Raw genomic sequence first — 13,035 nt, 5'->3', positions numbered from 1 at the left:
TGTAATCCCAGCTACTTGGGAGGTTGAGGCAGGATAATCACTTGAACCCAGGAGGGCGGAGGTTGCAGTGAGCTGAGATTGCACCACTGTACTCTAGCCTGGGCAACAGAATGAGACTCTATCTTGAAAAAAAAAAGGAGGGGGAGAGAGAGACAGAGTTAGAGAGCTAGACTGATTCCATCAGAAGCTGAGATTCTCTCTGCTGGGCAGAGGTCTTGGTCTAGTCTTCCCCAGGGAGGGACAGTGAGAGGGGCTGGACACACCTGGGCAGCATTGACAAGGTCCCCTTCCCAAACTGCCTGCCCCTCACCCTGTATGAGGCAGTGTTGCAGAGCACAGAGAGTCCTGGGCTGGGATTTGGAAGGCATAGGTCCTACCCAGCTCCTGCATCTGCTGGTTCTGTGGCCTGGGGCCAGTCACAGAGCTTCCTCAGCTTCCACTGCCTCCTCTGAAAACTGAGGACAATAAAACCCACCCATCTCCTCTTTACAGATGTTATAAGGACCAAATACTACAACAAACATGAAAGTGTTTCGTAAACACGAAGTTTTATGTAAACAAATAATTATGTGCTACACTGATACAAGCATAGCGAGATTAAAAGTATTTGGGAGGAATCAACACTAAATTAAGATATAAGCACTTTGTTGAGCTCCAGCTTTTAAAGGTGTATTAATTCTGTAAAACATACACCAACAACTTTTAGAAGCAATTTTAGAAAAAAAAAAAACATAGAGAAAAATGGAGGTTGATAAAAACAGATGATAATAAATGTTGCAACAAACACTACCTATTACTACAATTCTCAGTCTGTAGACATGACCGAGAAGATCTTCACCAGAGCAATAAAAATAGAAAATGGCCTTTTAAAATCTCTTCTCAGCCATGATAAATCAAATTAAGGGATCTATGGCAGTGTGATAAAATTACACTCTGCTGGAAAAACAAACATGCAAATCATTAGCTAACACTATTACATGCAGAGGAGACCGATATTAAATTCATCTAAAAATGATAGTTTATTACATTTTCTGAGAGTACCAAATAAATTATTTAGTTGTTAGGAGGCTTTTAGGAATGTAAAGCTTACAAGGAAAAAAATGAATGAAAATGCTCGGTTTTCTTTCAGAATTTTGCTCCTAGATTTCCTGCTGGATTGCTCCTGGATTTCCCCCACTGCAAAGATTCCTTTCTATAGCTTTTGCATAATCCCAGAACCTTTCTGGAGTTGTGACACTTGATAATTGGATTGATTTAATGCCAACGTCTCTATTCTTTCCTCCCAGTTCTTCATTAAGTTTCTGAATGACATTTTATTAGATTAAGTTAATTAACATTAATAGTGTTTTGATAATCTGGAGATGCCCTCTTGGGAAAATTGATATATTATGGGAGATAACAGGGTTTTGTCAATTAAGGCGAGGCAAATCTCCCATTGCTAAAGCATGCTGTTTAGCACTTCAGGTTTTTGTGTGTGTATGTGTGCATGTGTGGTATTTAAAGAAACTGAATTTATTGAAGGTCTACACTAGACTAGAACACATCACTTATAGCAACATTTTCTATTTAAGTTGAAATTAGGTTTCCCCTCCAAGAAATAGCACCAGTTGGGGATGTAATACTTCTTTAATTACACTGGCAACAATGTCTCCTTGATGTTAGGGGGAATCTGGGATTCTCTTTTTGTCCTTTCTAAATGACACCCTTAATAGGGCCAAGGTCTACCTCAGACATCATGCCTTTTGAAGAGAAATAGCTTGATTCTTTTTGGTGATTGCTAGAATGGGGCATCTGTTAGTTCACCCTGGGTCCACAAGGGGAGCTACATGACCTTTGACAGCTAGTGTTTTAGTTTCTTCATTAGAAAAACAAAGACAAGGCTGTCATCCTTTGTGACTCTGGGAGGAACATACTAATGCTCAAAAACATGATTCCCAACTGTCTCTGATACGGCCTCTTTCTATGCTTCAGTATAATTGATTCTTTTATTTTGAAGCAATGAGCATAAATCTCATTAAGCTGAAGGCATGTAAGGTCAGTGTGTGGGGCTAAACAGGGAAAGGGTGTCTAAATGACAGTTTCTGAATGCTTAGAATAATTTTGCCCTGGACATCAAGGCTCAAGCATTTGAGCTCTTGTGTCAGAGCTTTGATTAAAGGAATCAAAACATGTCTGGGCACAAAACACTGCCAGCGATTTGAGAATGCACATTCTCATTACTTTGCATGCCGGCTAATAACAGCAAGCATAATACATGAAAGTTATACTTTATTGCACCTTTACTTTTTCCTGGCATTGCGTTAGCACTTTAAGTAACAAGCACAGCTAATATTTTTGAGCAGTTCTGTGTGCCAGGCACTCTAATATATGTTTTTACATATATTATCTAATATGACCCTTACAACAGCTCTTGAACCTTATATCTATACACACACACACACACACACACATATATACACACACATATCATTGTCTCCATTTTACAAGTGAAGATACTGCATTTCAGAAAGGTTATATAAATTGTTTAAGGCCATACAGCAAGAAAGTGGTGAAAATGTTTCAAATGGGACCCTTCCAAAGGTCCTAGGAGAAGCCAGACCTGTCTCTGAGGTTGTCTGACCTTTCAGCATAACCTACACAAAACAGCTGTGGGGTGGTGGTTATTACGTCGTAAGAAATCACTCTTCATGTACACAGCAAATGTTTTACTCTCTTCTGCTCCCAAATAGACAAACCTAAAGGAATCATTAACCATGCCCAACCCTGAGAATAAGTTTTCCCCTCTTAAGGAAGCCTTGCTTCTCATAAAATAAGTTCTAATCTCCTTGGGGTCAAGTTATTATCTGGGTGGAAGATTACTGGGAAGTGTGATTGCCAACCTGACGTAGCATGCTCTGGTGCACTGTCAGAAAACGGTACAGCCTTTGTCAGAACTGAACTTTTTAGGTAGAGGATAGGACACCTGCAGATATACCCAAACTCTTACACCTATAAATTAAAAGGATTAAGAAAAATATACAAAAAAATTCAGGGAAAGATGTGCCCACCATTAACATTAATCACACTTAATAGCTTTCACATGCAGATAAAAATTATAAGTGGTAGCATACGCTGGGCGCGGTGGCTCATGCCTGTAATCCCAGCACTTTGGGAGGCCGAGGCGGGTGGATCATGAGGTTGAGAGATCGAGACCATCCTGACCAACATAGTGAACCCCCGCCTCTACTAAAAATACAAAAATTAGCTGGGCATGGTGGCGGGCACCTGTAGTCCCAGCTACTCGGAAGGCTGAGGCAGAAGAATCACTTGAACCTGAGAGGTGGAGGTTGCAGTGAGCTGAGATGGCACCACTGCACTCCAGCCTGGGTGACAGAGCGAGACTCCATCTAAACAACAACAACAACAACAACAACAACAACAACAACAATAAAAAGTGGCAGCATAAACTCTAGTCATCAGAGCTCTGTTTAGCACATTGCAGTCTTCCTTCATCTGACCATGTGCATTTACATTTATTGTACGCCTGTGAAGTGCCAGGGATCGTGCCGAACACCAGAGAAACAACAAGGAGTTCCTGCCCAGTGAAAGAGAGTCATATAAATCAGTGTGACCCACTCCTGTAACAAGAGCAGATGCACACTGTATTTTGGAAGCATGGAGGAGGAGCACTTGAATTAAATATTTCAAAGGGCTGTGTTCATTAACAGCAGTTTCATAAGGATTATACCAAACAGTTTGTCTTGCTATTTATTTTCCTTTACCTTGTTCTTCTTGACTTTCTTCATTCTCTAATTCTTTAGCTGCAAAGATGTCTTTAATGGAAATTAGGTCATTTTTTAAGAGTTCCAGCTTCTTTCCATCAAGTGATGCTAAAAATGACTGAACCTGAAAAAAGAAATAGGTCAGCACAACTGTCATCTTTTCTTCTCATTAATGTTTATATACAGCAGTCCCCAGTTTTCCCAGGACCAAAGTGCTTCATGGTGTGGGAGGTATCGCTGGGTTGAACGTTGGCTTGATGCATATTAACTGTGCAACATTGGGCAAGTTAGATAAACCCTCTGGGTCTCAGTTTTCTCAGTTTTAAAGGGAGATTCCTTGTGGAGTAAATGAGATAAAAAATGTGAAATACATTGCACAACTGCACACAGTAGGTGCTATGTAAATGGTGGTGGCAGCTCTTCTATCACAGTGGTTAAAAACGCAGTTCGACATCAACCCTGCAGTCAAATATCAGCTCCTCACTTACCACGACCTTCGGTCACTTACTTAACCTTTTAATGCCTCAGCTTCCTTATCTGTAAAATGGAAACTAATTCCACCTACCTTATAAGGTTGTTCTGAGGGTTAAATGAAGTAATCTACTTAAAATACTTAGAGTGATGCTCAATACTTATAAATACACATGTATACGGCCGGGCGCGGTGGCTCATGCCTGTAATCCCAGCACTTTGGGAGGCCAAGGCAGGCAGATCACGAGGTCAGGACATCAAGACCATCCTGGCCGACATGGTGAAACCCCGTCTCTACTAAAAATACAAAAATTAGCTGGGCCTGGTGGCATGTGCCTGTAATCCCAGCTACTCAAGAGGCTGAGGCAGGAGAATCCCTTGAACCAGGGAGTCAGAGTTTGCAGTGAACCGAGATCGCGCCACTGCACTCCAGCCTGCAAGAGCGACACTCCGTCTCAAAAAATAAATGAATGAATGAATGAATAAATAGATAAATAAATAAACACGCATCCACATGTAAACTTAAATAAATAAGCATTCTATAGATGCACATATATGCTTGCTAGATGTAGGTTATCACACTGGGGTTACAAAAATGCACAAGACACATTTTTCTTCTCCAACATCTTGCAGTCTAAAGGAGTGAGGCCATGTCAATTAAGAATGACCATGACAGGCATGAGAGGAGGGTACAGTGGAGGGAGGCACTAGGAAGGGCACTGTCCTTCCCCCTTGGGGAACTGAGAGGGTACACACAGGGAGGACTTCACAGAGGAGGTGATGCTGGGACTGACGTCATCCCTGCTCCCTGTCTTTAGAGCCTCTCTTTTGAAACTGTCCTCCGTGCACAGTTAAACATTATTTGTACAGGCCAGGCGTGGTGGCTCACCCCTGCAATCCCAGCACTTTCGGAGGCTGAGGAGGGAGGATCACTTGAGCCCAGGAGTTTGAGGGCTCAAGTGATCAACATAGTGAGACCCCATCTCTATAAAAAATTTTAAGGCTGGGCGCGGTGGCTGACACCTGTAATCCCAGCACTTCGGGAGGCTGAGGCAGGCAGATCAGGTCAGGAGATCGAGACCATCCTGGCTAATACAGTGAAACCCCGTCTCTACTAAAAATACAAAAAATTAGCTGGGCGTGGTGGCGGGTGCCTGTAGTCCCAGCTACTCGGGAGGCTGAGGCAGGAGAATGGCGTAAACCCGGGAGGCGGAGCTTGCAGTGAGCTGAGATCCGGCCACTGCACTCCAGTCTGGGTGACAGAGCGAGACCCCGTCTCAAAAAAAAAAAAAAAAAAAAAAAAAAAAGTAAGAAAATTAGCCAGGCATGCTGGTGCACACCTGTGGTCTCAGTTGCTCAAGAGGCTGAGGTAAGAGGATTGCTTGAGCCCAGGAGTTTGAGGCTGCAGTGAACTACGATTGTGCCACTGCACTCCAGCAAGATCCTGTCTCAAAAAAAATAATAAATAATTATTTGTACAGATGGCCACTCATTCTCTGAAGATGATTTGAATTTCCAAAATGGTAAAAGAGTGCAGGGAAGGTACCTTATAAAGTATTAAATATAAGTATAAAGTAGTAAAGTTTTATTTTTTTCATTCTGCAGGTCAAACTCTTGCTCTGGAGAGAGAGACAGCAGTGGAGCCGCAGTCCTCTTTGGAATAGGTTTTAATATTCACTATGTCAATAGATGAGCACATCAGGACAAGTGAGAGAGGTAGAGAGGGCATCTGGAATACCAGGACACCATTTTCCTAAAAGTTGCTAAAGCACATTGCCAGGGCATAATGTAGCCAGCGCTGAGGCTCTGGGAGGAAGCTCTGCAGGAAGTCATCGACACAAAACCCATTAGCGTGGAGTTCAGCAGGTGGAAGTAAACATGCCCAGCCTGATGGCTGCACGCCACTCCGTTCTGCCCTGACCTTCTCAGACTCTTCATTTCAGCTCACACACTCATGTGTAGGGGTCAGGGTCCCAGATGTGCATCAGCGTATTCTTAGGCTTCGGATCTACTTTCTAAACAGCAGTTTTCTAACATTAATTATTGAATAAATGTATTTGAACACCATGCTTAGTGAAAATGTATGCAGACCTGTGGAACATCTGCATTTGTCCATGTCTTCTGGCGGATGGCAATCATCTGGAAGGAGAAACATTGGGGTTTTCCGTTTGGGGCACCCCTGGGAAGGGTTCTCTTTAGCGAAGCACTCTTTCGTCAGCATCTTTCCGCTATAGCATCTCTCCTGCTTTCTCCCAGCTCACTGCATTGTGCCAAGACCATGTGCATTGAGTCTTTAGTTCACTCCAATAATAAATAGGACATAATCACACACTCCTCCATAAATATTTGTGGAATGCTGACTATATGCTTGGCACCGTGTTGAGTGTTGTTCAGGACACAGGGTAGAGAGGCTGTCTTATAAATCTTTTCCTTGAAAGGAGGTGTGTGCTGCTATTGTAAAGATTTTTGTTTACTATTTCTAACTATGGAGTATAATGGTGATGAAAATGATTAGTTTTCCTGGTTTTTGTTTTTTGTTTTTTGTTGTTTTTGAGACGGGTCTCATTCAGCCGCCCAGGCTGGAGTGCAGTGGTACAATCTTGGCTCACTGGAACCTTCGCCTCCCGGGTTTAAGCGATTCTCCTGCCTCAGTCTCCTGAGTAGCTGGGATTACAGGTACACGCCACCACACCCGGCTAATCTTTGCATTTTTTGTAGAGATGGGGTTTCGCCGTGCTGGCCAGTCTGGTCTCAAACTCCTGACCTCAAGTGATCCACCTACCTTGGCCTCCCAAAGTGCTGGGATTACAGGCGTGAGCCATTGCACCCAGCCGAAAATGATTAGTTTTTCTTTAACCTTTATCAAACACCACGTCGCCATGCCTGTTGCCATCCTAGAATCAATCTAGCAAAATAGTAATGATAATAATTCCTTATATTTCCATGGTGGGGTCTGAGTTTCAGTCAATGGACTGTCAGCAGAGATGATGTGCATCATTTCTCAAGGCTTTTAAAACATGGGAGCATCCTCTCTACACTCTGTCCTTACGCTGGTGCGACTCAGAAGACAGTAAGGCCTCAGAGGGCAGGGGAATCCCACACTGCCTTTAGGCTTCAACACAGGGGAGTCCCCAGGCCCAAGAAATGGTCCCATCAGAGCCCACATCTCCATTCTAGAACACTCTCCAGGTCACCAAAGGTTCCCTCTCACAGCCTGCATGGAACTCTTCCCTAGGCTGTGCTCCTGACAGTGGGACAGCGCCACTGGTTGTGTATCCTTCGGCCCAAGGGATGGCTAAAAGGTGGCTGCTTACGCTTGAACTAGGGCATGCTCCCACAGCTACATAATGTTTCCTGGGGTGAGAGACAGAGCTGCAGATAGGAGGCAGGTAGGCTGAAGGGGAGTGTAGAAATTTGAGGAGTCTGGGAATTCAAATGGGAACTAAGCCTTCCAGGTCATTATGCCAGTGTTTGTCAAGGTAGGAAGACATAATACATTTTCTTTAACAGTTTGTTTCTGAAGTTCTTTAACTTTTTAATTTTTATTATTTTGGAGATGGAGTCTTACTCTGTCGCCTAGGCTGCAGTGCAGTGGTGCCATCTTGGCTCACTACAACCTCCGCCTCCCAGGTTCAAGCGATTCTCCTGCCTCAGCCTCCCGAGTAGCTGAGACTACAGGGATGTGCCATCACACCCCACTAATTTTTGTATTTTTAGTAGAGATGGGGTTTCACCATGTTGGGCTGGCTGGTCTCAAACTCTCGGACCTCAGGTGATCCACCTGCCTCAGCCTCCCAAAGTGCTGGGATTACAGCCGTGAGCTGCTGTGCCCAGCCAGCTCACCCAGTTTTACATCTACCTTAGACCACAGGCAGCGCCACCATGCTTGGCTCTAATTTTTGTATTTTTAATTGAGACAGGGTTTTGCCATGTTGGTCAGGCTGGTCTCGAACTCCTGGCCTCAAGTGATCCATCCGCCTCAGCCTCCCAAAGTGCTGGGATTACAGGTGTGAGCCACCGTGCCTGGCCCAAAAGTTATTTAACTTTTAAATATGTGGTATGTGTAGGGTTGCCAGATAAAATACAAGATGCCTAGCTAAGCTTGAATTTCAGATAAACAGTGAATATTTTCTTCATATAATTGTGTGTCCCAAATATTACATGGGACGTATTTGTACTGAAAAAGTATTCATTGCTCATCTAAAGTTAAAATTTAACTAGTCATCCTGTATTTTTATTCGCTATGTCTGTCAACCTCAGTCTAAGGCCCCATTTGTTTTCTTGCTGGAAGCCTGTGCACCTTGAAACAGGTCTAGTGGAGCCACAAGATGGACACAGCCTGTTCCTGAAACCCTAAAGGCAGGAATGCTGCCTGCTGACCAGGCACTCCTATCTTGGACTATTACAGGAGTGAAGAATAACTCTTACTGTTTTTGACCCATACATTTATAGGACTGTTTATTTATTTATTATTATAATTATTTTGAGACAGGGTTTCGCTCTTGTTGCCCAGGCTGGAGTGCAATGGTGCAATCTCGGCTCACCACAACCTCTGCCTCCCGGGTTCAAGTGATTCTCTTGCCTCAGCCTCCTGAGTAGCTGGGATTACAGGCATGCGTCACCATGTCCAGCTAATTTTGTTTTTTTTTTTCAGTAGAGACGGAGTTTCATCATGTTGGCCAGGCTGGTCTCGAACTCCCAACTTTAGGTGATCTGCCCACCTCGGCTTCCCAAAGTGCTGGGATTACAGGCGTGAGCCACTGGGCCTGGCCTGTAGGACTGTTTATTACAGTACCCAGTAACTATCATTACTAAGTCAAGACAAAAATTTATTTTCCTTACTATGAATATCACAAAAATCTCCAGGCTAGGGAAAGAAAGCAGAGCTTGTGGAGGCAATGGGCAAACTGTGCCCCTCCAAAGGTCAAAACTTCTTCCTAGAAACTGGGTCCTTTGGGGCTCTTTTTCCAGGGGCCTAGGGCTGTTTCACAGCTGAGAGCTGTGATGGAAGTCACCACAATGGAATCATTCTCCACCACCATGATATCTTGTAATGTGTTTTTTTACAGCAGGGCCACGCTCCCCTGTGATATTTTTAATAATAACAACAAATGTCTATGACATAAGAATGCATATAAAAATCAACTGTCATCAACATGTGTACATTATTGAGTGCCTACTTCCTTTCCGTGGATTATCTCATTTAATTCTGTTAATAATTCTGTGAGGTAGGTTTTATTATGCCCATTTCATAGATAAGGAAATTGAGGTAAGAGGGGTCCAAAATCATACAGCTTCTGCGTGGTGTGTAATTAAATAACGTCTGACTCCAGACCTTGCTTTTTTTTTTTTTTTTTTTTTTTTTTTTTTTTTTGAGACAGAGTCTTGCTCTGTCACCCAGGCTGGAGTGCAATGGCACGATCTCAGCTTACTGTAACCTCTGCCTCCCAGGTTCAGGCGATTCTCCTGCCTTAGCCTCCTGAGTAGCTGGTATTACAGGCACCCACCACCATGCCCAGCTTTTTTTTTTTTTTTGTATTTTTAGTAGAGATGGCATTTCACCATATTGGCCAGGCTGGTCTTGAACTGACGTCAGGTGATCTGCCCACCTCGGCCTCCCAAAGTGCTGGGATTAAGGCATGAGTCACTGCGCCTGGCTAAGAACTGCATTTTCTAGAGCACATCTTATTGAGCTATTGGATTCTGAATTTATGGGAGCAATTTTATGACTCTATAAATTGTAAAGTGCTGATAACAATGCAAAGTCATTCTTGTCAATAGTCATGTGAATGAATTCTGTGCAGTGGGAGGACAACCTCCCTGATGTGGAAAAGCAGGTTTGTGTCTATTGGCACATTCATATATTTTTAAATTATTATACTTAAGTTTTGGGATACATGTGCAGAACGTGCAGGTTTGTTACATAGGTATACATGTGCCGTGGTGGTGTGCTGCACCCATCAACCCATCATCTACATTAGGTATTTCTCCTAATGCTATCCCTCCCCTAGCCCTCCAACCCCCAACAGGCCCCGGTGTGTGATGTTCCCCTCTCTGTGTCCATGTGTTCTCATTGTTCAACTTCACTTATGAATGAGAACATGTGGTGTTTGGTTTTCTGTTCCTGTGTTAGTTTGCTGAGAATGATGGTTTCCAGCTTCATCCATGTCCCTGTAAAGGACATGAACTCATTCTTTTTTATAGCTGCATAGTATTCCATGGTGTATAGCCACATACATACTACTCCGTACACATTTGTGCTTCTTTGGCTTTTCCTTTGAATCATTTATAACATCTGGCTTGTTCCCTGAATTAATTAATGAGCGAAATAAGTTCTTTAACATGGGTCATTTTGTATCTGTATGAGAGTCCCAATTTTGCTTTTTTTTGAAAATTATTCTTGAACAGTTTTAACCACAAAACTTTCCCTGAAGGCTCACGGATAACAAAGAAGGAAGTGAACAGAGTAATGTGTAGCTCCATTATCTGGGGCAGGGGACAGTGTCTCCGTCCTATTTGGTTCTTGGTTGCCTGTTATGTGGCAGATGTTGTCTTTCTCTGATTAGACAGGCATCAAGGATGGCTCAAAGTCCAAACATAAGAGGATAAGGTCTAGGGAGAGTCAAAAACTACTTCTCCATTCTAAGGCTCACTGCCAAATTGAGCTTCTTGTCTGGGGACCTGCCTTTCCTCAGTGAATGTCACCATGGCCCCTCCCTTTCCAGAGGCCCGGAGGGTACTGCCTGGTGGCCTCCACTAGAAAACCACTCCGGAGCACAGTCAGCTTGACATCCACAGCACAGCCATATATATACAGTTAAATAAGTTAACAGTTTTATGGTGTTTAGAATGGTGGCTATATAAGTGCCATGTAAGTGCTTGCTAAATAAACACACACACACATACACACACACACACACACACACACCCCACTATAGATACTCTAAGGGAAAAAAAAATCACCAAACCCTGCTGATTTTTGCTATTCATCTTTTGTTTTCCTGGGACCAAGTGGGGAGCATGAATGTGCAGGGTTATTGGGTAGGCTGGGTTTCCCAGGTGTCTGTATGGGAGTATTTCCTAACAGAACCTTAACCTTTAGTGGGATAATCCTGCCCTTTGTGGCCCAGGAGTCCTAACAAGATGGCTGAATAAATAACTACATAACCCATAAGAAAAATATATTAAAACCCTGCATTCTAAAAGGAACTCAAGTGCTTTGTTTTCACTGGGTAGGAATGAAGATGTGGGCTGGCAGGGCATCTCTGACCTGGGTACTTCGTTACCAAAGGGAGGCAGAGGGCCAGAAGCCGGACAACCACATTTCTGAGCAGCCTTTTGCACCATGAGATGGGTGGATAGTGGTGGCTCTTACTGTGCCAGCCTTCTTGGAGCTGGGGTGGGGTAATAGCTTGGCATAGGACAGAGAAGAGATGGTATGGAGCTCAAGGGTCACCACATTGTACAGTATTTGCGACCTTAGCACAATAATAATGAGGCTCTAAAAATGAGATCTTTTAAAGGCAGATTTTCCAGTTTCTTTCATGTTTAAGCAACACGTGACTAAGCATGCCATTTCAAATGAGTAGTGCAGAAGTACCTTGCTTTCGCTTTCATTGGACAGAATTTCCAGGGCTTCCAGGTGTGACAAGCCTTGATACTCATCAAACAGCATCCCGTAGTGTGCAGTTCTCTCCATTGTGAGCTGCTGTGCCAGTCTCTGCTTCTCCTTCTCCTTAGCTTCCCTTAACATCTGCAGAAATACACAATGTTTGTACTCTGGATGTATATTTAAAAGCATCATTTCCTGTGTAAGACATGGGGGAGGTGGGGAGGACTGACTTTGTATTGGAGAGGGGGAGATTCTGGTCACTTTAGAATTTCTAAAAAATGATTTTTTTTTTTTTTTTTTTTTTTTTTTTTTGTGACAGAGTCTCGCTCTGTCACCCAGGCTGGAGTGCAGTGGCCGGATCTCAGCTCACTGCAAGCCCCGCCTCCCGGGTCCACGCCATTCTCCTGCCTCAGCCTCCCGAGTAGCTGGGACTACAGGTGCCGCCACCTCACCCGGCTAGTTTTTTGTATTTTTTTTTAGTAGAGACGAGGTTTCACCATGTTCGCCAGGATGGTCTCAATCTCCTGATCTCGTGATCCGCCCGTCTTGGCCTCCCAAAGTGCTGGGATTACAGGCTTGAGCCACCGCGCCCGGCAAAAATGATTTTTTTTGATTGATGCTATTGATAAATTTTACATCATATCCTACTTCACATTTTACACGTTCATTATGTGAAAGGCAAAACAAAGCAAAAATTCAATGTCTGGGAATAAACTGGTAAGAAACACACCAAAAGCTTTAACAGCGCTTTCCATTAAGGTGTTTCCCACATGTGTGATTAACTTTCTTATTTTCTTATTCTTATTTTATTTTATTTAGCTTGAGATGGAGTCTCACTCTGTTGCTCAGGCTGGAGTACAGTGGCACAATCTCGGCTCACTGCAACCTCTGCCTCACGGGTTCAAGTGATTCTCCTGCCTCAGCCTCCTGAGGAGCTGGGACTAAAGACCCTTGCCACTATGCCCAGCTGATTTTTGTATTTTTTGGTAGAGACAGGGTTTCACCATGTTGGCCAGACTGGTCTCAAACTCCTGACCTCAAGTGATCCTCCTCCCTCAGCCTCTCAACGTGCTGGGATTACAGGTGTGAGCCACCACATCCAGCCAATTTTCTTATTTTCTAAAGTCCCCAAATTTTCTATAATGAGCGAGTTTTATGTATGCTTGAAAAGCTGAATCTCTTATGACAGGA

The 13,035-nt window shown here is 43.5% G+C and overlaps 1 protein-coding gene across 7 annotated transcripts in view; it reads right to left on the bottom strand.

The window, feature by feature from the left end:
• The window catches only part of FAM114A1 (family with sequence similarity 114 member A1), a 79,645-nt gene that overhangs the window by 21,081 nt on the left and 45,529 nt on the right, over nucleotides 1-13,035 (bottom strand). For all 7 annotated transcript variants that reach the window (XM_010365805.2, XM_030923159.1, XM_030923163.1 and 4 more), the window contains 2 exons: nucleotides 11,833-11,985; nucleotides 3,762-3,885 (listed from right to left, as the gene is read on the bottom strand). In XM_010365805.2, coding sequence (XP_010364107.1) covers nucleotides 3,762-3,885; nucleotides 11,833-11,985 — 277 coding nt within the window. The remainder of the gene's footprint in view (nucleotides 1-3,761; nucleotides 3,886-11,832; nucleotides 11,986-13,035) is intronic.

Source organism: Rhinopithecus roxellana, chromosome 2 (assembly GCF_007565055.1).
Source record: "Rhinopithecus roxellana isolate Shanxi Qingling chromosome 2, ASM756505v1, whole genome shotgun sequence".
Taxonomy (NCBI): Eukaryota; Metazoa; Chordata; class Mammalia; order Primates; family Cercopithecidae; genus Rhinopithecus; species Rhinopithecus roxellana.
Note: the sequence above shows the minus strand (reverse complement) of the source record. Positions and strands in the feature narration are given on the sequence as shown.